We start from the raw sequence: 25,519 nt of genomic DNA on the forward strand, positions 1-25,519 counted from the left end.
AAATACTGTATGTTCTCATTTGTAAGTGAGAGCTAAGCTGTGAGTACACAAAGGCATACAAAGTGGTAAAATGGACTTTGGAGACTCAGAAGGGGGAGGGCATGAAGGGAGTGAGGGATAAAAAACTACGTATTGGGTATGGTATACATTGCTTCGGTGATGAGTGCACCAAAATCTCAGAATTCACCACTATATAATGCATCCATGTAACCAAAAACCACTTGTACCTCAAAATTATAACTAAAAATATTTTAATGGGTTTTTAAAATTAACATGCAATTGTATATACTTATTGTGTACAACAAGTTTTGAAATACATACACACACAATCCCTTCCAGAATGGTTAAATCAAGCTTATTAACATATACATTACCTCATAGAGTTGTCATTTGGTGATGAGAGCACTTAAAATCTACTGTTTGAGTTTTTCAAGAATACAATGTATTGTTATTTATTATAGTCACCATGTTGTACAATACATCTCTGGAACTTACTCTTCCTAACTGAAATTTGTAACCTTTGATCAACATTTCCCCAACTCCTCCCTCATCACTGTCCCACCCCCGGTAACCATCATAATATCCAGCCATAAAAAAGAGGTAAATCCTGTCATTTGCAACAACATGGATGAATCTGGGGAACATTATGTTAAGTGAATAAACCAGACACAGAAAGACAAATACTGTAGGATCTCACTCATATGTGGCATCTAAAAAAGCTGATCTCCTGGTCTCTACCTATAAGGAGCTCTTTGTTTAGTGCGAAAAAGCTGGTATTGTAAGTAAGTATGGTAAGTAAGTTAAATATAAACCATGGGATGTAGCTGTGGGTAGACTGAACCAGAAACATGTAATGAAATGGTGGTGAGAAAGCAAATTGTTACTGCTTCTTCTTCAGGGCAATGGATACTGGCCTTTTCCATGATGACTCTCTGCCACATCATTTAACTATTCTTCTTACCGTGTATTTTTTTTTAGAGATGGTGTCTTGCCCAGGCTGGGTCTTGAACTCCAGGGATCAAGCTATCCTCCTACTTCAGCCTCCCAAAATTCTGGGATTACAGATATAAGCCACCATGCCCAGTCATTTTGCAATTCCTTACATGAAAATATCTGGTGGCTATGCTCCAGCTATCTCAGAAATGAAGTCTGGAGAGATGAAAAATAAATTTTATTGTGTACTAAAGACTTTAAGCCATACGGTTAGTTAAAATCTACTGATAGCTATAATGTTTTAGATTGTTATTTGACTACCATAGGATAAATTGTGATTATTTGGAATCTGTCTGAGAAATTCCAGTATTCTTAATGCAAATTGACTCTGTATTAGTTCATTCTCATGCCACTATAAGGAAACCCAAGATGGAGTAATTTATAAAGAAAAGAGGCTTAATTGACCACAGTTTCCACATGGCTGGGGAGGCCTCAGGAAACTTAACAATCATGGCAGAAGGCACCTCTTCCTTCACAAGGCAGCAGGAGAGAGAATGATGCAAGCAGGAGAAATGCCAGAGACTTATAAAACCATCAGATCTCCTGAGACTCATTCGCTATTATGAGAACAGCATAGGGGAAACTCCCCCATGATCCAATTACCTCTACTTGGTCCCACCTTTGACTCATGGTGATTATGGGATTACAATTTAAGGTGAGATTTTGGGTGGGGTCACAGCCAAGCCATATCAGTCTCCAACTAATCTGACCTGAAATTAGCCATTTGTCTGTCCCCTTGCAGCTGTCTTATTTTTAGAGACAGGAAAAGAACATTTCTATGACAGCCATTAAATGACTTGGCTGAAATCACCTAGGCCTATTAATCTAGAATTACAGCAAGGGGTCATTGTTAAATTTGCCTTGCCAGCACTTGGGCTTAATGGAACTGTAAATACAGTAGTATATGGAGAGTAAGCCTTGACTAATCTATTAGAGAGTTGTACTCCAGAAGATCATCTCGTTGTTCTTTCATTAGCTGGGAAATCCCATTTGTGATCAGTTCCTCATTGTGAGCAAGGAAATATTTGCTCAGAATCTCCTAAGCCTGGTTGCCACCTGACTAACTGGTCTTCATTCCTTGTCTGCCTCCCTCTTCCTTTTCCTGGTTACTTACATTTCATTTGTTGTAGTGGAGCGAGCATAAAAAGTCAACACCAAGACAAAAGTATGCCAAATTGCAGGGTCTTTATTGCCGGCGGCCACAGAGGACTTGCGTCTCTCCAACCCATAGCTCCGAAAGGACGGTGTCAAGACCTTTTATAGCCATTAAAAATCACCTTGGGAGTGAGAGTGAGGGGCGGGGGTGGGGGTGAGGGGCTTCAGACATTCTGAGGGCTTGTGGATTCTGTAAATCACCTTCTGGGCAGAGATGAGGGTGAGGGGTTCCGGACATTCCAGTGGATTCCTGGGCGAAGATGAGGGTGAGGGGCTCTGGACATTCCAAGGACCAGGGACTTTTTGACATTCTGATTGTTGCTTAAGTGGTTCACAAAAGTTAAGATTAGCATTTGTTTACATATTGTCTGGGTAGGGTGGTGATTACAGTCCTTTATTACTTATTCATATTTGGGTTATAGAGAGCAGTTTCAACAGAAAGCTGAGGTATGGTTGAGGTATGCAGGTTTATGGGGCTTTTTACCATGTCACACAGTGTGCTACTTTCTCTTGTTCCATCTTACAGAGTTCATTTTCCATTTTAGTTTCTGCCATTTCCTTGCCTAGAATAATCGCCAATCTTCTGTAGTTGTAACCCCTAAAACCTGAGATTATATTACATATATTGCATAAGAGCTAAGTTTTTTACCCTGGCATTTGAGTCAAAACTCTAAGCATTATATCCTTAAACAGAGGCTTCTACTATTTTGATACTTTTACTACCTTTTTACCAAGTAGACTGAGAATTCTCCTCACTAGACTATGGCTTTTGTACACTTCTTCTCTACTACCTGTATTAGCCTAGTGCATCCAAGAAGATAGCTGAAAGTTCAAAATCTATTTTGGGCACAGACAGCTCTATCAATGATGCATATGGAATCTCCTTGACATATCATAAGATAAATAACAAAATATAACATTTAATGTGTACTTTTTGTTGTTGTTGTTAGAGGCAGGGTCTCCCTCTCTCAGTCTGAAGTATAGTGGCATGATCAAGCTCACTGTAGCCTCCAACTCCTGGGCTCAAGCAATTCTTCCACCTCAGCCTCCCATGTAGCTAGGACTACAGGTGTGTACCACCATGTCCAGCTACATTAAAAAATATATTTTTTTGTAAAGACAGGATCTTGCTATGTTGACCAGGCTGATCTTGAACTCCTGGCCTCGGGTAAGCTTCGCACCTCAGCCTCTCAAAGTGTTGGGATTACAGGCATGAGCCACTACACCCAGCCTAATATGTACTTTTGGGTGGTTTTTATTTTTCATTTATTTATTTATTTTTCGTTCAGCTTTCTCAAATTGAAAATGTGTACTTTTGATATGTCAGGCAGCAGATAGGTGCTTCACATTTATCATCTCATTTAGCCCTATTAGCATATACAGTAGGTTTTACTACCCTATTTTATTCATCAAGAAACTAAAGCCAAGAAATGAAAAGTGACTTACCCTATGTCACTTAACAACTTAGTCACAGAGTCCAATCTTGAATAGCTAAAATTTCCTGAGCATTTTTAATTATTAGAAATTGTTCTAAAATGTTTTGTATGCCTTAGCTAATTAATCCTCCCAGTAACCTTATGAGTAGGTATTATTATCATTTCCATCTTACAGATAAATAAAATGAGTCTCAGAGAGGTTAAGTTACTTTCTCAAGGCTAAGAAATCTGGCTTTCTAGCCCCTACTTCCTCTTCTCCTCCTGTTGAAAATCCTACTTTCCTTTTTCCTTCTGTCTTCATGGCAGGCTTGCCATCAAAGAGCCAAAACAAGGTGACGGTTAATCCTGCCCCCACTTTGGAGTCTCAGTCGGTCTTCACCAACTCAGGCTCTGAAGATTTGAGCCCTGGCATCCTGACTCAATTATCTGTGTTCTTAACCACTATGGGAGCTTGCTATATTTTTAAACTTGAAGTCTACTGCACATTTTATAACACCAGGCTGTCTCACTTCACCAAGATATCTGACCCTTTTAGTTCAGTTATTTAACCATGCCCAGGCCAGCTTTTGGCACAGGTCCTTTGAAAACAGTTTTTCACTGAATAGGCTGTAGACTCAACCCTCAGTTCCTAATGGAGAATGAATTTTCCACAGTCACTAGTGGCTAGAAGTAGGTGTTTATCCCCTGAGTGCCATAGCTAGGACCTCTTCAACTAGACCATTTCCTAGACTCTCCTTGTCTCAACTAATTCCCAATCTTCTGTCATTCTAACCTCTCACCCATAACTCACATTTGTCATTCTTGTTTCAGCCAAACAGGAATAAGCTTTGAATTAACAAGTAATGGGGAAAACATTTAGTCACCCAGTCTTCTTTCACAGTATTTATATGTTCCAGGGAATCTTGAATTACTCTTTATTATGTAGTCTGAAAACTTTCTTCCTGCCTTCAAGATCTCAAACAAGACTAGTTACTTTCTTTCCTTAAAGCCTGCCTTTTTTTTTTCTCTCTCTCTCAGACATTTAGTTTATTCTCTTAGTTGTGCAAAGTAATGTTTTAACCACTTTTCTCATAATTCCTTCTTTTCTTTCATCATAGGCCTCTTAGGAAATCTGCCTTTCTAGCCCCCAGTTCCTCTTCTGATGAAAATCCCGCTTTCCGGCCGGGCGCGGTGGCTCAAGCCTGTAATCCCAGCACTTTGGGAGGCCGAGGCGGGTGGATCACGACGTCGAGAGATCGAGACCATCCTGGTCAACATGGTGAAACCCCGTCTCTAATAAAAGTGCAAAAAATTAGCTGGGCATAGTGGCGCGTGCCTGTAATCCCAGCTACTCAGGAGGCTGAGGCAGGAGAATTGCCTGAGCCCAGGAGGCGGAGGTTGCGGTGAGCCGAGATCGCGCCATTGCACTCCAGCCTGGGTAACAAGGGCGAAACTCCATCTCAAAAAAAAAAAAAAAAAAAAAAAGAAAATCCCGCTTTCCTTTCTCCTTCTTTCTTCATGGCAGATTTGTCATCAAAGAGCCAGAATAAGGTGATGGCTAGTTTGCCCCTACTTGGGAGTCTCAGTCTGTCTTCAGCAACTCATGCTCTGAACCTTGGGATCTACTGCTTTACTTTACTCTTCAACTCAAAGAGGGAGATATGTGTTCAGTATTCAGTTGTTGTGTAGAGCCTGGACTCCAGGCATCCCTCGGAACTAGTGAGAGAATGGCCTTTTGCACCCAGATAAGTTACTGACAGAGCCTGTTAGACCTTGTTAGGTTAAAAAATAATCAGTGATATTTACGATTCAATTTAATAAGAAATGTGAAATCCAATAAGAAAATATTATAACTTTATCAAGAGTTATAAAATAATATTTTTAAACAAATGGAGAGATTGTACTGGTCTGAAGGGATAAATGGCATGGGAGAAACTGATTTTATTCATCAATCAATTAATACATTGAGTATGAACATAGCCTGTTCAGGGACTGGAGAATCTCAACACTAGTAGAAATCCCAGTACTTCTCTGGTGCCCTGCCTTGATCAAGTAGCTATCTGTGCCCCCCCAAGAAAGTCCCTGCAAAAAAGGCATAGGCTATATAGCAGCTCTAAATCCTAGATGTGACTGAATTATCTGAGCTGTGTATATACCACTGCTTTGGTGACGCTAAGCTGCAATGATTAGCAGAAGTTCTTTTATCACACAATTGTAGATAAGCCACTAACGAATCAAAATAAAGCTCCACAAAATATTCTATCATTGCCGTCTCACATAAGTATAAAACTTCTCCCATCATTATTCAGCTAGTAATTATCCTAGTGACCATTCATCCTAATAATCACAAGTATAAAATATAACAAGAAAGAAATGTCCTACTCTAGTAAAACAAACCACAAGCTGCATAGCTGGGTTGTAAGCATAGTCCAGAGAAGACTCATAGCCATTTGTTTATGTATTGCTGGTAAGCTGACTATATAGACATGATCATCATGCATAAAGGAGTGGCCTCCCAGGAGGACACCAACAGCTGTCTCTCTGTCTCTCTCACAGGAATATAGCATGTTACCAGATAGGAGACTAATATTGCAAAAATATCAACTCCATTCAAATTATTGTGTATAATCTAAATCTGCTTACTCTGAAATTCTTGGGTAAACCTAGCTGAACATCCCAGTTTTTTTTGTTGTTGTTTTTGTTTTTTTTTTAACCTTGCAGGATGGTTTATTCCAAAGCTGCGGACAGGGGCAGTTAAGAAGAAAGAGGTGACTCGTGTGGAACCTGCTACACAAATGCCTTTCTTCCAAGAAGGGCTGTGGTGTTCAGGCCCCCCAGGCGGCCAGCCCCTCAGCAGGGCACCACGGCTAATGCTGCCTGGATCGCAGGGACATCCCAGTTTTACCTTGGTCACAATTTGTACAAATGGTAATTACAAAGAAAAAAACCTCTAGTAGATACAGAAAAGAGAAAGATAGGAATCAAACATCACTACAAAAAGTCATCAAATTACAAAGGAAGACAGCAAGAGAGGAATAAAAGAACTACAAAATACTCAGAAAACAATTAACAAAATGGCAATAGTGAATACTTACCTATCTATAATTACTTTAAATGTAAATAGATTGAATTGTCCCATCAAAAGACTGACTAGAGTGGTTGAATGAATAGAAGATCTAACAGTATGCTACCTACAAGAGAGTCACTTTAGCTTTAAGGACATACATAGACTGAAAGTGAAGGTATGGGAAAAGATATTCTGTGCAAATGGTAACCAAAAGAGGGCAAGGGTGGCTATACTTGTGTCAGACAAACCTGTCATAAAAGACAGAAAGTTCATCATGTAATGATAAAGAGGTCAATTCATCAATAGTATATAACACCAGAGAATATAAATGCATCCAACAAGAGAGCACTTAAATATATAAGGCGTAGCTTAACAGAACTGAAGGGAGAAATAGACAGCAGTACAGTAATAGTAGAGAACCTCAGTAATCCACTTTCAACAATAGAATCATTCAGAAAGAAAATTGAGGAAACAGTGGACTTGAATAACACTATGACCAAATGGACCTAACAGCTATATACAGAACATTCCATCCCAAAACAGCACAATACATTGTTCTTTTCAAGTACACATGAATCTGTTCTCTAGGATAAATCATACGTTGGGCCACAAAACATGTCTTAACAAACGTAATAAGATTGAAAGCATATTGTCTTTTCTACCCATATGGTATGAAACTAGAAATCAGTAACAGGAGGAATATTAGAAAATTCACAAATATTTAGAAATTAAACAGCATACTTCTAAGCAACCAATGGATCAAAAAAGAAATAAAAATGGAAATAAAAATGTCTTTATACAAATGAAAACATAGCAAAACTTATAGGATGCAGCAAAAGTTGTTCTAAGAGAGACGTTCATAGCAATAAATGCCTACATTAGAGAAAAAAAAGAAAAATCTCAATTAAACAACCTACCTTTACACCTTAAGGAACTAGGAAAAGAAGAAAAAACTATGCCCAAAGTTAGCAGAAGGAAGGAGTTAGAGTAAAAATAAATAAAATGGAGAATAGAAAAACAATAAGAAAAATTAATAAAACTAAAAATTGGTTTATTGAAAAGATCAACACAATTGGCAAACCCTTAAGTAAATTTTTAAAAGAAGGCCGGGCACGGTGGCTCATGCCTGTAATCCCAGCACTTTGGGAGGCCGAGGCGGGTGGATCACGAGGTCAAGAGATCGAGACCATCCTGGTCAACATGGTGAAACCCCGTCTCTACTAAAAATACAAAAAATTAACTGGGCATGGTGGCGTGTGCCTGTAATCCCAGCTACTCAGGAGGCTGAGGCAGGAGAATTGCCTGAACCTGGGAGGCGGAGGTTGCAGTGAGCTGAGATCGCGCCATTGCACTCCAGCCTGGGTAACAAGAGTGAAACTCCATCTCAAAAAAAAAAAAAAAATTTTTAAAAGAGAAGACTCTAAATCCAAAATGAAAGAGAAAACATTACAACTGATTCCACAAAAATAAAAGGGATCATAAGAGACTATTATTTTAATGTATTATTTTATTTATTTATTTATTATTGCATTTTAGGTTTTGGGGTACATGTGAAGAACATGCAAGATTGTTGCATAGGTACACACATGGCTAAAAAACAAGCCGGGCATAATGGCTCATGCCTGTAATCCCAGCACTTTGCGAGGCTGAGATGGGCGGATCATGAGATCAGGAGTTCGAGATCAGCCTGGCCAATATGGTGAAACCCCATCTCTACTAAGAATGCAAAAATTAGCTGAGTGTGGTGGCACATGCCTATAATCCCAGCTACTCAGGAGACTGAGGCAGGAGGATTGCTTGAACTGGGAGGCAAAGGCTGCCGTGAGCCAAGATCGCACCACTGCACTCCAGCCTGGGCAGCAGAGCAAAACTCGATCTCAAAAACAAAACAAAATAAAAACAAAATCTCCCAATAAACAAAAGCCCAGGACCAGATGGCTTCACTGGTGAATTCTGTCAAACATTTTAAAAAGAATTAACACTAGTCCATCTTAAACTCTTCCTAAAATTGAAAAAGAGACAACACTTTCAAACTCATTTCATGATGCCAGCATTACTCTGATACGAAAGCCAAAGACACTACAAGAAAAGAAAATAATTGGCCAATACTTCTGATAGATGCAAAAATCCTCAACAAAATACTAGCAAATAAATCCAGTATCACAGTAAAAGAATCGTATATTAGGCCAGGCGCGGTGGCTCAAGCCTGTAATCCCAGCACTTTGGGAGGCCGAGGCGGGTGGATCACGAGGTCGAGAGATCAAGACCATCCTGGTCAACATGGTGAAACCCCGTCTCTACTAAAAATACAAAAAACTAGCTGGGCGTGGTGGCGCATGCCTGTAATCCCAGCTACTCAGGAGGCTGAGGCAGGAGAATTGCCTGAGCCCAGGAGGCGGAGGTTGCGGTGAGCCGAGATCGCGCCATTGCACTCCAGCCTGGGTAACAAGAGCGAAAACTCCGTCTCAAAAAAAAAAGAAAAGAAAAGAAAAAAAAAAGAATCGTATATTGTGACCAAGCAGGAATTATCCCTAGAATACAAAGATCACATAACGTATGCAAATCAATCAGTGTGATATACCACATTAACAGAGTGAAGGATAAAAACTGCATTATTATCTCAATAGATACAAAAAAAGCATGTGGTTGATTTTCAACAAGGACATTATAACTATTCATTGGGAAAAGAATAGTCTTTTCAACAAATGGTGCTGGTAGAACTGAATATACACATACAAAAATATAAAAATTAAAATGGACCCTTACTTTACACCATACACAAGAATTAATGCAAAATAGATTAAAGACTTAAATGTAAGAGTTAAAACTATAAAACTCTTTTTAATTTTATGTATTTATTTATTTTTGGAGACAGGTTCTTCTCACTCTGCTGCCCAGACTGGAGACAGTGGTACAATCACAGTTCACTGGGCAGTCTCTATCCTGGCCTCAAGTGGTCATCCCACCTCAGCCTCCTGGAATAGCTGGGATCACAGGCTGCACTGTCATGCCTGACTAATTTTTTTAGTTTTTGTAGAGATACAGTCTCACTATGTTTCCCAGGTTGGCCTTGAACTCCTGGGCTCAAGCAGTCCTCCTGCTTCAACCTCCCAAAGTGCTGGGATTGCAGGTGTGAGCCACTGCATTACAGGTGTGAGTACAGGGATTACAGGTTGTAAAACTCTTAGAAAAAGAAATAGGAGTAAATTCTAATGACCTTGGATTAGCAATGTTTTTTTTTTTTTAACTGTGACGCCAAAAACAAAAGGGACCAAAGAAAAAACAAACAGGACTTCATCAAAATTAACAACTTTGGTGCTTCAAAGCAAACTATGAAGAAAATGAAAAGACAACTCAAAATGGTACAAAAGATTTGCAAATCATGTATTTGATAGGGGCCTTCTACCCAGAATATAAAGAACTCTTACAGTTCAGTGATAAAGAGACAAATAACCCAATTTTAAAATGGTCAATAACATGGACTTGTTTCTCAGGAAAAAAAAAAAAAAGGTCAGTAACATAAACAGGGGAACAATAAACATTATGGACTACCAGAGGGGGAGGGGCTGTGGGCACAATATACCTATGCCACAGACCTGCACATGTAACCCCTGTATGTGAAACAAAAGTGGAAATTTTTTAAAAAATGGTCAAAGAATCTGAATAGATATTTCTTCAAAGAAGAAATATGCAAATAGCTAATAAGCACATGAAAAGATACTCAACGTCATCATTAGTCATGAGGGAAATGCTAACCAAAAGCATAGTGAGATACTACTTCACAGCCTTTAAAATTGCTAAAGTAAAAAGCATGGGCAGTAACAAGTGCTGGAGAGAATGTGGAGAAATTGGGACACGCATACATTTGAGAAGGGAATGTAAAATAGTACAGATACTGTGGAAAACTGTTTGGCACTTCCTCAAAAATTGAACATAAAGTTGACATTTGACCTATTGATTCTACTCCTAGGTATATACTACAGAGGAATGAAAACATGTTCACACAAAAACTTGTACAGGAATGTTCATAGCTGTATTCTTCACAGTAGCCAAAAGGTAGTAACAAAGCAAATGTTCATCATGGGTGAATAGAGAAATACAATGTGGTACATCCAAACATTGATGTATTGTTCAGACTTAAAAAGGAATGAAATACTGATACATACCACAACATGAATGAGCCTTGGAAACATTTTTCTAAGTGAAAGAAGCTAGTTTCAAAAGACCACATATTTTATGCATCTGTTAATGCAAAATGTCCAAAATAGACAAATCCACAGAGACAGAGAATAGATTAATGTCCACTAGGGACTGAGAGGAGAGGTAAGAATTCAGAGTACAGGTATGAGGTGTCCTTGAGGGATGATGACTATGCTCTGGAATTAATTATGATGGTTGTATAACCATGAATATGCTAAAAGCCAATCAACTGTACACTTTCAGGGGTTAATTTTATATTATATGAATCATAGCTAAAAAAAAAAAAAAAAAAAAAAAACTTGAACAATTGCAGGGTTTGGTTTCTAGGACCTGGAGCCAGAAACTCCTCTTGGAGGAGTGAATCAGGTAGTTCAAGATCAGAGTAGGAGTGTGTAGCCTAGGAAATAATTTTTGATGGCCAAGGGAGGAAGTTTCTTTTTAATCTTGGGAGCCTTGGGGTAAGGAGGATCTTAGAGGGCCAGAGGAACTTTAAAGTAGATATTCAGTACAACTCAGAGGCAGAGGGGTCGCTACAGCCCACTCTCTGAGGGGGCAAATTCTATGGAGACATCACCTAGGAATTACTAGAAGCATTAAGGGTAGAAGGCTTAGCAGTGGTGTCAGCCTTCAGGCTAATATCTAGATTGCTTGGTATAATATACAGGCTTAAGAGAACTGGGAAGCACTTAATCCATATCATCTAAATAATTAAGGCATCTTCTCCTCCAGAAATACCTCTGTGTCCTACTTTCCCTGACTTCCATCCCCTCTTCTGTGCACCTCCAACTTGTATCTCTGCCCTAACATTAGATTGAAATTTTATTTGTCTTTCCTACTAGGAATAGGAATACCAAGATGGTCAGGGATGATATTTTCCTCATCTCATAACTCTAGGACCTAGCACAGGGCCGAACCTACCAAGAACTCAGTAAATGCTTGCTGAACCAAGGAAGAACCAGATATTATAGGAATATTTCATTTCATTCAGGATAGAAAGATCTATTGATTATATATATATATATATATATATGTTTTCATAACATGGTAACAGGCTCACTATTTGTAATAGTTTGTAACAAACACCTCTGTTTTGATTGGATGATTTTTTCAAGTAGTTATCAGGCTTACTCATACTACACTTAAGTCCTTGAAGTCAGAGACTTTCTTATTTATCATTTTATCCCTCCACAGCATTTAGTACACTGGCTTCTGTGCAATAGATGATCAATCATGATGTATTAATTTAAACTTAGTTAAGCAAGTTTAGGACAAGCTGGCTTGGAAAAGAGCTTCAGATATATTAAGACAAAGAGCTAAAATTGACTTATGAGGGAAGGCTGGGTTTCTGTGCTTGCCAGTAAAGTTGGTGCAGACCATCTTGTTGTCCATGGAGACATAATCTAGGAAGTACTAGAAGCATTGATGGTGGAAAACTCCTCAGTAGTTACTTGTCCCGTTGCCTCCAGAAAGCTTGAATTGGATATTTTTATTTTTATTGTTCCTTGATTCTTCTGTCTGTGATTAAAGAGACAAAAATCCCATGTTTAAACAGATATCTTCAGCAAGAAAGTGTGGGGATATAGTGAAGTCTTCACTAGCAGCCAGCATCCCAGTCTGATCTACAGAGGGGTATCCTTCTCATTATTTATCCCATCTTTTTTCAGAACATGAGAGGTGTCTGCAAGCCAACAACAAATTCCACAGAAGTTTTGGATATCCGGTGAGTGTCATGCCCCTGGCTGTTTCAGAAGTGGGCCAGTATTCTGTAATATTCTTCTTTGTTGGAGGAGCATGAAATTCTTTGTAGATGTGGATGCTATAACACAGATTCTATTGCACTTTCTCTCAAGCTCCTATACAATGAGTGGTGCAATGAAGGCTCAGAAACCAAAGTTAATCCAGTGACCTAAGCTAGGGAACATCTCAGATTTCAGGTTTACATATAATTCCCAGAAAATAAATACTATAGCTTTTTCTTGCAGAAATGAAAGCATAGTTCTACAATTTTCTTTTTTCATTTAGACATTTATCTATGACAACACATATAGATATCCCTCATTCATTTAATAGTGACATTATTTTCCATTATGTTGATAAACCTTATTTAGTCAGTCTCCTATTGATGAACATTTTAATGTCTCCAGTGTTTTGCTATGATAAATGTTGTTGAATGAACACCATTACACATATATTTTGGCACATTTGTGTAACTCTATCTTATAAAAGTTTCCTAAAAGTAAATTGGCTGTGCCAAAAGAATACCACACTAAAAATTAAAATTTGTCAGAGGCCAGATTGCCCCCAAAAAGAATTATATCCATTTATGTTTCTACTTAAATTAGAGACTGCCCATTTCTCCACGTTCCTGTCAAAGTGGTTATCATCAATCTTTTTCATCTTTGTCAGCTCTTAGAAGAAAATGACATTCATGTTAATTAGCCTTTTCTATTTCTTTTTCTGGAAAATACCTATTGATGATCTTTGCCCACTTTCTATTGGATTGTCCATTTTTCACTTATTCATGTATCTCTAAGTAATTCACAAAAAGATATATATTGAAAAGTTATGCTCCAGTACTCCATCCTTGTCCTTATCTGCTCCCCTGAGGGAACCACTGTTAGTTTTTTTTGTGTGTATTAAGCAGTGTTTCTTTGTGCAACTAAAGCAAATTCAAAGATATATTCTTTCTTTTCTATTTTTACACTATTCTGAACCTTAATGTATCCTGGAGATGTTTTCATTATAATTTTATAATAGTTTTGTCCTTTTTCAGCTATAATATGTAGTATTTTCTCTGCAGATTTAACATATTTTATTTAACCAGTTCCTTTTAAATGGACATTTGGGTTGTTTTTAATCTTCTGTGATCACAAGCAGTTATTTTATACATATATAAGTAATTATATATATAGTCATATATGTTTGTGGTCTCTGTGGGCTGTTTATGATTTCTGAGTAAGAGTGGTATATTATTATATTCTCACACTGCTATTAATAACTACCCAAGACTGGGTAATTTATGAACAAAAGAGGTTTAATTGACTCACAGTTCCTCAGGCTTAACTGGAAGCATGACTGGGAGGCCTCAGGAAACTTACAATCATGATGGAAGGTGAAGGGTAAGCAAGCACCTTCTTCACGTGGTGGCAGGAAAGAGAGAGAGAAAATGAGGGGGATTCCACACTTTTAAACCATCAGATCTCATGAGAACTCCCTCACTATCACAAGAATAGCATGGGGGATCTAATTACCTCCTACCAGGTCCCTCCGCAACATTGGGAATTACAATTCAACATGAGATTTGGGTGGGGACACAGAGCCAAACCATATCAAGTGGTTTGGATAATAATAATGTCCAAGATATGACTATGAGAGCAGGTTTTTCTCTTCTCTGTCTTCTAAACCTGCTTAAGAAGGAGTGAGGAGAGTAAATCTAGGTTTTGGCATCAGACAGATCTGAGTTTGAATATAGCTCAGCCACTACTAACCTTAATGTCTTAGGCAAGTTTGTTAACTTCTCTAATCTTCAGTTCTTTCATCTGTAAAATGGGCATAATAAAGTTCACGTTGCATGGTGGTCATAGGAATTAAATATGGTTCTGAAAATGTTCTGTTTCTCCAAGAAACTATTAATCCTTGGGAAAAGGATATCTCATTTATCTCTGCATACGCAGTTTCTATCACAATGTTATGCACACAGCCAACATTTAATAAATGTATATTGAATATTTAATGAGTGAATGAACAGATTTGACTGATTCTGATATATTTAACACCATTTCATTTACCTGGCCCTGAGCATTGCTCATTTTCCTGTTTCTCTAATTTCTTCCACTGTGACTCATTGTCCTCTTCCCTACTCCTAACTACTGATTCTCATTATATCCTTTGTCTTTTATTCTCTTCTGTTTCCCCAGTTAACTTTCAGTCCCATGACACTGCCCAAAGAAAACAATAACCAAACCAAAATTCACCACCTCTATCATGTTTAAATTTTATCACCTCTGCCTAAGGGACTAAACTCTAAGGAAGTTCACAGTTAAGGAGATGTTCTTAGGATAATGTTTCTGGTTTTACATTTAAGAGCAGAACAAAACACTCTAGTTGCAAAGTTAGTAAAGAAATACCTGTACTTTGTCTTGAGACAGAATGCTACCTGTGTGAGTAGAAACTTGAAATTTATTAAATGGCTATAAAATCAAATGGAAAATAAACAGTGAAGCCTAGCTACATCAGTAAGGCCACCTCTCAGAAGATCTTTGGGTTCAAGTATCAGAGCCATCAGGACTTAGACACTGAGAAATTCAAAGTTATGATCAAAGAAAGCTATTTCCATGTTAGAATTATATATTCATATGACAAGAAGGGCCCTTAGAGATCATTTCACTAGAATTTCATTCAAGACAGACCACGAGCTTCTCAGGAAGAGATCCTGCCTAATTGTTTTTCAGCCTCCACTAGTACAGTCCAGTATAGGGACTGTGAACAGAGCAAACCTTGAGAAATGCAATAGTGTCTGATTGATTATTATTTGGAAAATCTTGGAGAAAACACCGAGGAAATCTTAGTTTTTGCTTGGATCTCTGAACTCCTAAGTGCTAAGCTATTGGACCAGCTTCTCTAAGGAAATAGGCCTTGGGCAAGGCTTGGCTGGATAGCCTAACTTTCTGGGACACAAGATTCGGGTTTTAGTCTTAGGGCTGAATAGTTTTAATTCTCTGAGGGAAAGACTTTGATGTCCTCCTAAGGCAGGGCCTAGCAAGATTCTTCATGCTTGAGCAGTATTTATACTCCAGGCAAGCAGGTAGGTTATTCTTTTTTTTTTTTTTTTAACTTTTTTTTTTCCTTTTTTTTTTTTTTTTTTTTTTTGAGACGGAGTTTCGCTCTTGTTACCCAGGCTGGAGTGCAATGGCGCGATCTTGGCTCACCGCAACCTCCGCCTCCCGGGCTCAGGCAATTCTCCTGCCTCAACCTCCTGAGTAGCTGGGATTACAGGCACGCGCCACCATGCCCAGCTAATTTTTTGTATTTTTAGTAGAGACGGGGTTTCACTATGTTGACCAGGATGGTCTCGATCTCTTGACCTCGTGATCCACCCGCCTCGGCCTCCCAAAGTGCTGGGATTACAGGCGTGAGCCACCGCGCCCGGCCCTTTTTTAACTTTTATTTACGTTCAGGGGTACATGTGCAGGATGTGCAGGTTTGTTACATAGGTATGCCTGTGTCATGGAGGTTTTTTGTGCAGATTATTTAATCACTCAGGTATTTAGCCTAGTATCCATTAGTTACTTTTATTCTTTTGTTCTGTCCTTTCAAAGGGAAGAGGTAGGAGATAAGCCCTGAACTTAGGGAAGTATTTGGTCTTATTCTTATGCTTTTAGAGCTCTTAAATTTGAGCTCTGACATCTTAGAACAAATGATTTAAGATTCAAAGGTAGAAAGTAAGATGCTCCTGTGAACATCCTGAGATCAGAAGTGAGAAAGTAAACAAGTTTCCATTTTCACTCAGCAAAATAATAGCTTGGATGAGCCAAAACTCTTTAAATCCTCTTAGGACGATTAAGGGCCAAATGATTCTCCAATGCTGACAGTGACCAGTATAGAAACCTTCAGTGGGCTAGGGTTGAAAGACAGTTCTTTGCTTTTACCATCTAACATCCTTCAACATTGCAAAAAACATGGAAAAGCACACCAAATTGAGTTTGCCAGGCTAAGAAAGCCCCGTTAGAGAGCTCTGGATACAGCACCTCCATTTCCTCATCCTCAAAAGTACTCCCCCCATAGGGTTGTTGTGAGAAGTAGATGAGTTGCTACATATAAAATGCTGCAACAGTGCCTTTCACATAGTAAGTACTCAATAAATGTAACTTTTTATTGATTTGATCATCATTATTACCATCAGTAACATCAATAAACAACAACTCTATCAGGGCAGAGATATATTCCCCCAAAGAAAGTACCATACAGAGCAACCTGGCCATCTTTCTACCCTTGAGGCCTTTCTAGGCCTCAAGGAAAAGGGGAAATTAGAGATTCCTTCCCTCTGCCCCTCCCTGTGGTGGTGGGGAGGGGGATAAAGGGGACTTTGGTGGCTTTTTCTCATTTCACTCAGTGGTCTTGGTCTTTTTGTAGGGGAGGGGTAGACTGGGAGGTAGGGGTAGCGGCTTATCAACCCAGTTTTGAGCTGTCTTTTGTCTAATTGTGTATTTCTTATTTGCTTGTTTGTTTACTCACAGAAAAATACCATCAAGACCTCAAAATATAATGTCTTTAATTTCCTGCCCCTGAACCTATTTGAACAGTTCCAGAGACTTGCAAATGCGTATTTCCTCATTTTGCTAATTTTACAGGTATTGCCTTTTGGGCCCTTTTCCAGAGAGTATTTTATGAACTTCTCTGTGGTCAGACTGTATAATCAGTTTTTTTCCTCCCTAAACTGGGAAATATCTTCTCTTTTTTTTTTTTGAGACAGAGTTTCGCTCTTGTTACCCAAGCTGGAGTGCAATGGCTCGATCTCGGCTCACCGCAACCTCCGCCTCCTGGGTTCAGGCAATTCTCCTGCCTCAGCCTCCTGAGTAGCTGGGATTACAGGCACGTGCCACCATGCCCAGCTAATTTTTTGTATTTTTAGTAGAGACGGGGTTTCACTATGTTGACCGGGATGGTCTCGATCTCTCGACCTCGTGATCCACCCGCCTCGGCCTCCCAAAGTGCTGGGATTACAGGCTTGAGCCACCGCGCCCGGCCAATGTCTTCTCTCTTTAGACAACAGGAACATGGGTGGCTGGAGTCTCAGACCAGTCCCTTAGAATAGCTGTGGTCAGGATTAGCTAGTGTGTAGCAAGCCTCTGTACAAGGAAAGGGACAAGGTCACCACACTGCAAGGAAGGGGAACTCCTCATCGTGGCTGTATTGCCACAGTTCAGTCTGACCATAGGGAGCTACAGATTCTTCACCCCACCACAACTGCAACCCTATTTCTCTTTCTTGTCCCATCCTTCCTGACAGAAAATTTACATGTGAGAGTGCTAAAGAAGGTTTAGAATGGTTTAGAATGTAAGTGCCAGCAAGCAGGGCAGGATAGGCCCAAATTGGGAGAGAGAGACAGATCATCTCACTCATCCTTGTACTGAAGGGTGTGGGAGAGCATGTAGTTTTTCTCTGTCTACTCTTACCCACCCTCCACACCCATTACTTTTCATTATCAGAGGAGAAATGCTCTTTGCCATCAATACAAAGGTAGTGAGGTTCAGGATAGACAGGTAGCAACTTGGAGTTTTTTATTCTTTTATCTTTCCTTGGGAAATGTTTATGTACATCTGGGGGGTTATATGAAAGACACAACAGTGGAAGCAACTGGGATAGTTGGATTTAGTATGAACAAATGGAGGTGAAAATGGTGTTGAGGGTGAGGGATGTGGGGGGTGGGGAATGTATTATCCTTTGAGTTTTCTGACCCAAGATTCTCTCTCTTTCTCTCTCTTAGTTGATTCCCCAGATCTCCTCCTTGTCATGGTATACAACTATGGTACCCCTGATGGTGGTGCTGTCTGTAACAGCAGTGAAAGATGCCGTCGATGACCTGGTGAAGTGGCTTCCTTGGCCTGTAGTTCCTCTCACTGCATCTAGTCAGGCTGTGGGCATGAAGGACTTCCCAGAACTACCTGGTGCTAACAAGAAAACCTGAATGGAAAGAGAGATTTCCCTTTCTTCTTTCCTTATCCATCCCAGAGTAATATGCAGTTCCTTTAGGCCTAAGATTGGTGGTCTATGTATGGCCAGAAAGGGGTAAAACAAGGCCTTTCTCTGTCTTCCTACTGCCACCACTGTTAGCCCCTCTCCCAAGTCTCCTTCCATCTTTAATAACCCATTATTTCTTTACTCCTCTTAGCTTTCTGTAGCTTTGCTCTCATCCTTTTTCCTTTTCTCCTCCTTCTCCCACTCTCTATTCCCTTTCCCTTCTTCCATCTGCCCCGTTCCCTCTTTCCTGTTCTTTCTCTTTCTTTTTGTCTCTCCACATTTTCTTTATTCTCTTCAACTCTCCCTCTTTCCCTTTCCCACTTTCAATTCTGTTAGGTGTGCACAGCTAGGAACCCTCTGGTTTTAGAAAGCCTCATATGCAGAGGCTGACTCCTTTTCTGGCCTTGAAAGAGAAACTGGCTCACAGTGAGTGCTGCATGGCTTCCTCTTTGCCTCTTACAGCAGGCCCAGCATAGAGGGGTAAGGGTAAGAACCCAGTGCCATGCCTACTAGTGGGATTTGGAAAGCCAGTCCTATTGACCTTCTTGCAGTTTCCCTAAGAGGATCTTTCTGATTTCACCAGAATAGATTTTTAGCCCAGTTTGAGAGCACCATGTTTCCTCAGCACTTTACCTCTTTAAACCCAGGATTAGCACGTTGTGGTTTACCTTTCAGTCACAACTTAGATGTGCAAAAATATAACTTTATTTCTCTATAACTGAACTCAGTTTAGATTATAACCACATGCACAACCCATCTTAGCTCTCTCCAATGAGAACCAAAAATTAATTTGCCAATTCGGGGTAACCCAATTACTTCTAGTTTAGAATTCAGATCTTTAGGATAAATAGTTGGACAATTTTGAATTCTGACAAATTCAGAATTCTCTCTGCCCTACTCCCAGTTCTACGCTTTACTCAAGGAGTAATCTCAACTGGAAGGAGGAGATTTATGTAAATCCTGATATCAGGACATACCCTCTATTGGTTTCCCTTCTATTTCATCTTTAAATATTGACCTCTTTCCTCACTGTATCCTCTATAGAAGCTTCTGTATGTCAACCATGGTTGGAGGTAGGGTAGGAGTCTGCTTGAGAATACTTAGCTTTCCCTGCACCTACCCAGGCACACAGGACTCTGTAGCCCTGCCCATCATTTGAATTGTGTCCTCTGCAGCTTTTGACATGTTTTCTCATTCCCCCGGGTTTTTCACTTTTGATATTTAAAACCAAGATTTCGTCTCTTTCTTCTCCCTGGATTATTTTCCTGCCCTCTCTTCCCAGCTTCCTGGAGATAATCAAACTCTTGGCTTGGTTTTAAGGGTAGAAGGGCTTGGTATAGGGGAAAAAAGAATTACAAAGAAGGGAACTATATTGTATAATATTTCAAAATGTTAATCCTCTATGTGCAGTTTACTATAGGTCTATTTCCTGAACATTTTCTTGTGTGATTTTAGAAAAGGCACCAAAATGACAATCAAGTCAACAACCAGCCTGTTCTGCTACTGGTGAATGGCAAGTAAGTTCTTCTAGGGAAGCCAGTTTAGGTAGGACCGTTCCTGAAAAGGGTTGGCTTTAGTTCAGGACAATGAAAAGAACCTCAGACATAGAAATAATTTGTTTCTAGATCTAGCATACCCTGAATTTGTCATGTCACCTCAGATATCTGTGTTGGTCTCATTTTTCTTTTCTGTAAAATGGAAATAATTCACTACCTTAGAGGATGCTTGTGAAAATAGAAAGGAAATAATATATATTAAAGCAATTAATATTTTGTAACATGATATTACTATGCAAGTGATATTATTAGTGTGGTAGTTAGCATGGAAACATCTGTCTTTAGAACGTTAATAGATTCTGACATGGTTTTTGGCCATTCTACTATAGCCTTTGGTCAGGTCATCTTTTCTGTTAACAATATAAACAGAGTATTGACATTGGCCCGGCTGCTGTAGTGTTTGGTCATAGCTATCCAAAGTGTTGCAGGAATGGAAACAGGCAGGCATATTCCTATGTAAGGCAAAATATGAAGACTATCCTAAAAGATACACAAAATTGCTATAGGAATTAATAAAATAAGCAATCATAACTGGTTAAAGAAATCAAGGAAGACTTTCTGGAAGAGTTGTGGTGTTTGTACTAGGCCTTAAAGGAAGGGGAAGAATTCAGCAAGTAGAGATTGTGTGAAAGGAAAAGTGACCAGTGTGGGCAGGAGCATGATTGCAAGAAAGTGTAAACCTGAAGGAGTTCAAGATTGAGGTCCAGCCTTTATCCTAGTGGCCTTACCAAACACCCAATAGCAGTAGTATTTATCATATAATTCTATCATCTCAAGAGCTTGAGCAGCTAACTCTGTTTTGTATTATGTCTGCTGATTCTTACGATGGTTGGTTTCCTCAAGAGTTTTGAAATTTTGAACTGTTGAACTGTACCATAAGATAACACCAAAAAAGTCAGTTGTAGTTAAAAAGGAAAGAAGGGAAATAGAAATGAAAAGAAAAGACAAAACGGAGTATATGCAGAATTGCTGACCAAGAGGATTTAGTCAAATGAACTCACCCAAGTAGCTTGAGCACTTGGGTTTTATAAGATTATTGAAGAATTTGTCTTAGTGGTGTTTTAAGGTGGGAGTTAACAGGCAAGGCCCTGGTTAGACTTTACAAGCCACTGAGTATCTGATTAGTTTAATATGCAGAGGTGAGGTCGGTTGTTGAAACATTCTATGTTCCAGAAAACAGCTTTCCTTTTCTAGAACACATGGGTCTAAGCAGAGCTGCTATTTTAAAAGTTTGTCTGCTTTATAAGTTGTGATTTTTGTCATTTTTCATTTCTCAATAATTTTGTTTACAAGTACATCATTAGAACTTTCTTTAAGGGAATTCTAAGTGGCTGGAGGTGAGCTTGTATCCCTCTATAAGGGTTTGTGTTTGCTTCTGCCAGTTGACTCAAGGGTATTACCTGCTGAGACCTAATTTGAAGGAAGTATAAATTTGAGCCCCATTCCATATGAGGTTACAGATTTTCAGGGAAAAGTCCTCCACTCACTGACCCCCAACACTCCAGACTAAGATAGACAAACTTTCTTGCCAGTGAGCTAGTCTTTTTTAGATGACTCTTTTACTAATGGTATTGCCCTTCAAGGGTCCTGGTTTTATGAAAAATTCTTAGTTTCAACTCACTGCCTCTCAAGATCATAAGGCTTTATCTCTTGTCCCTCTGGTGGAAGAAATTGAAATTCAGGTTATTAGATTATTAAAACTAATCCCTCCCTGACCCAGGGCTAGAACAGCTTCAGAACATGCTTACTGTTTTGTATGACAGGATTGAGTATTTTAAATCAGTAAGGAGTGTCTCCACCTCTCCCAAATCTGGGACACATGATTGTTATAATGTCCAATAACAAATTGGTAATAGTTTGGCAGCTCCTTAGATAAGAAATTATAAATTTATAATTTATATATATCTCCAGGAGAAGCCAGAATGTGACAACACTTGTTCCTCTTCATGTTTTACGTTAGATAGAATGCCAGAGTAATAGTGAATGTCAAGTCAAGACAAAACACCCAGATGTCTTTCTCCAAGGCTTGTAGCTACTACTCTACAGTACTATCAGAAAATTCTCTAAAAGAAACAGTGGATTTATATAAAAGGACTTTTTGTTTGGAAAATTTGGCCCTCCTCAAAGCAGCTGTCTTCTTAGGAAAGGTGTTCTAGGCATACCCATGCCTTTGTGTAGCTGGCAAAGTGGAGATGTATGTCATGCCCAGCAGATAACAGGCCTGCATTCAGAGACAAAACAGATAGTGGCCTCTAGACTCCTCTCTTTCTCACCCTTTGGGTGCTTGGCATAATATAATTGTTGCAAGGATATAGCTCATGTTTCCAAAATGCTCTTGGCAATATGTACATTCTTAGTCCTTTCTCAGAGAGGAAGGATTTGTAGACCCTGTGTATTTGGGGAAGTTGAGGTTAAAAAAAAAAAAAAGGAGGTGGGCAGATAGCTAGTATTATTGTGGAATCTGCTCAAACTGCCAGGCTGCCTTTTATGGAAAGTAGGGATTTGAGAATCAAAGATAATCTAATTTTAACATAAATAGATAAAATTCATATTACCTTATGATAGAATACGTTTTAGCTATCAAAAAGAATGAGCTACATCTTCTATAAATGCTCTCAAAGATGGATTCTTAAATGAAAAATGTAGAGTACAGAAAATTATATATCTAGTATACAGCTTTTAAATGTGTGTATTATATATGATTACATGGATTGATATTTTCTAGAAATACAGAAATATTACTGACAGTGGTTACCTTTGGGGAGCAAAACTAAATTCTGGTAACAGAGAAGACTTTAATTTTTCCTTTTACATACTTTACCCTTGGAACTATTTTACTTAAAAAAAAAAAACTTTAATTTTTTTGAGGCAAGGTCTTGCTGTATTGCTCAGGCTGGACTCGAACTGCTGGCCTCAGCTTCCCAAAGTAGGATTACAGGCATGATCCATCACACCTGGCAAAAAAAAAATTATGTGCATGTAGGTCTACAGATACTTTTCTAGGGCTTTAGAACCCTTATAGCCTGAAGTCAAGACAAATAGGCCCCATTCTTGATTCCAGCAGTGATGTATCACAGACCAGTTTGAGCCTCGTCTTTATTCCTTTCAGCCTTTTTTGGAGGGTTGGGGAATCATCTTGCTTGTCAAAGCAGAGCTTTGGGGAAATTCTCAGAGCAGATATTTAAAGGTCATTTTCTTACAGAATGAAGAAGGACAAATGGATGAATGTTCAAGTGGGAGATATAATAAAGCTAGAAAATAATCAGCCTGTCACGGTGAGTACCTCCTTTGGCTGTGGCTTGTTCTTTTTTGGATTAAGTGAGTACCAGGGACTCTTGGAGCACTTCTGCCACCACTGCTTTTGGTGACCTTTGTTGCCTCATTTTGCATGAGAAATCAATAGCTCTTGCAGTAGAAGCTTGTTCTTGCCTATTTCTCACTCTAGTTACAGGTAAAGTATGAGTAGCTTTGGGAGAGGGTATGTGGTAGCAGTGATAGATGCTAGACAAAGAAACTAAATCAGTGTCTGTAAAATCCTTAGGGTGAACATCAGTTCCTAAGGTGACTGTTTTTGTCACACTGTAATGTTAAGACCCCACCTTGCTGCTATCCTTACTTTCTTTGACTTTTCTGACCACAGGCAGATATACTATTACTCTCTAGCAGTGAGTCATATAGTCTGACATACATAGAGACAGCAGACCTGGATGGGTAAGTGTTCCCTCCTGATACTCCATTAAGACGATTTAGCCAGCTTAGAGTGGTCTCTCACTGAGGGACAGCATGAGGCGGGGAATTAATTTTATTCTCAGATGGAATATTGAATCTATGACCCAGAGAGCCTAGAAATATCCAGATAAGAGAAGATGGATACCACATCCTTGGGACCCTCAAGTCTAAGGCTGAGCTCTTGACAGGAACAATTGAGCATTCACTGGGCACAGAATAGAGCAAATAAACCCCACATTCTCCATCTCTAAATTGGAGACACTGTGGCTGTATTCTATAATACTGAGTGACAAGAAGGAGGTTGATAGAACTGCAACATTTCAGAGTACAGTTTCAAAGTTTCCAAGGAAAAAAATTTGAGTACGGAAGTATCTATTCACTGATAAAATACCATGTTCTATAAAGGATTTAAGGTAGAAATGTATTAACATCCAAAAGCTAAGGTCTTAGGAGGACAGAGCCATCTGTAGAAAGCTCATCTGGGGAGCTTTGTATTGATCTTCATTCCTACAACTGTGCTTCTGGATGCACACAATTTTTTGAAACATGGCTTCCATTTTTCTTTTTGTCTCTGCATTCTAGCAAGCAGTTATTTGAGAGCCTGTCATGGGCCCTATAAATATTTATGAGGTGTGGAGTATGTTTCCTTGGAGGTACGTGCAAGTTTTTACCAGGACCTGCTCCTTATTCTTTTAAAAAATTTTTAATTTTGTTTAATTTTTAAAAATAGAGACAGGGTCTTGCTTTGTTGCCCAGGCTGGCCTTGAACTCCTGAGCTCAAGCAGTCCTCCTACCTCGGCCTTCCAGAATGCTAGGATCACAGACGTGAGCTACCATGCCTGGCCATACTCCTTATTCCTGAAGGGAGTGGGTACTGTCTCCAGGTTGTTTTATGATGTCTCTTCAGCCTCTCTAGAGCACCTGACCAGCTAGATCTCATGAGTTGATTAAGTAGTGGCAGTGTGTTGCAGGGAGTGAGAGGAAAGAGGCGGGAATGAGTGGGCTAACATTCAGCTTCCTTGAAGAGCCGTCTCACCTCAATACTGAGAGAGGAACAGTGGGAGTGACTCTTATAGCTCAGACTTATAGCCCAGGCTCTACTGGCAACATCTGTTTTCTAAAACCCCATGAAAAAGTAGGAGAAACTGCACCTCTGCAGTAGTTCTGTATGTGTCTTGTTCTCTGGTGACTTGTCTTTTACTCTAGTGAAACAAACCTGAAAGTAAAGCAGGCCCTCTCAGTTACCAGTGACATGGAAGATCACCTGGAGCTTCTGTCTGCCTTTGATGGTGAGTTAGAAAACAGATTTTCCTACCCAAATTTTCATTGGTAGAGGACTGGTTAAATAAAGTGTGGTACATCCATAGTGATTTCTATACAACTTATTACAACAGTATGCAAGTTGATATTTATTGAAATATAAAAAATACAACATGTAATTAAAAGAAAAATACAATTTACAAAAGACTGCATAGTGCATATAACATAAACCTGTTTTTGGAAACATATATATTTATGAGTACATATATAGAAAAAACTTAGAAGGATGTACTTCAAAAGGTAAATAGCACTTTTCTCAAAACAGTGAATGAATTTTACTTCCTTCTTTACCGTTTTAATATTACATAAACATTTACAAAGGGTATATTTACTTTACTAATCAG

At 39.1% G+C, this 25,519-nt stretch overlaps 1 protein-coding gene across 7 annotated transcripts in view; it reads left to right on the forward strand.

Annotated features, from left to right (window-relative positions):
- Positions 1-25,519, forward strand: part of LOC101029989 (phospholipid-transporting ATPase FetA-like) — a 98,836-nt gene that overhangs the window by 25,678 nt on the left and 47,639 nt on the right. For 2 of the 7 annotated variants that reach the window (XM_074395021.1, XM_010331694.2), the window contains exons 3-9: positions 12,495-12,550; positions 17,067-17,180; positions 18,317-18,415; positions 20,026-20,087; positions 23,329-23,401; positions 23,767-23,837; positions 25,062-25,144. In XM_074395021.1, coding sequence (XP_074251122.1) covers positions 12,495-12,550; positions 17,067-17,180; positions 18,317-18,415; positions 20,026-20,087; positions 23,329-23,401; positions 23,767-23,837; positions 25,062-25,144 — 558 coding nt within the window. Of the gene's footprint in view, positions 1-3,337; positions 6,492-12,494; positions 12,551-17,066; positions 17,181-18,316; positions 18,416-20,025; positions 20,088-23,328; positions 23,402-23,766; positions 23,838-25,061; positions 25,145-25,519 lie in introns of those variants that run through there. The other 5 variants (XM_074395020.1, XM_074395022.1, XM_074395023.1 and 2 more) reach the window with 5 other exon arrangements.

Source organism: Saimiri boliviensis, chromosome 2, assembly GCF_048565385.1.
Source record: "Saimiri boliviensis isolate mSaiBol1 chromosome 2, mSaiBol1.pri, whole genome shotgun sequence".
Taxonomy (NCBI): domain Eukaryota; kingdom Metazoa; phylum Chordata; class Mammalia; order Primates; family Cebidae; genus Saimiri; species Saimiri boliviensis.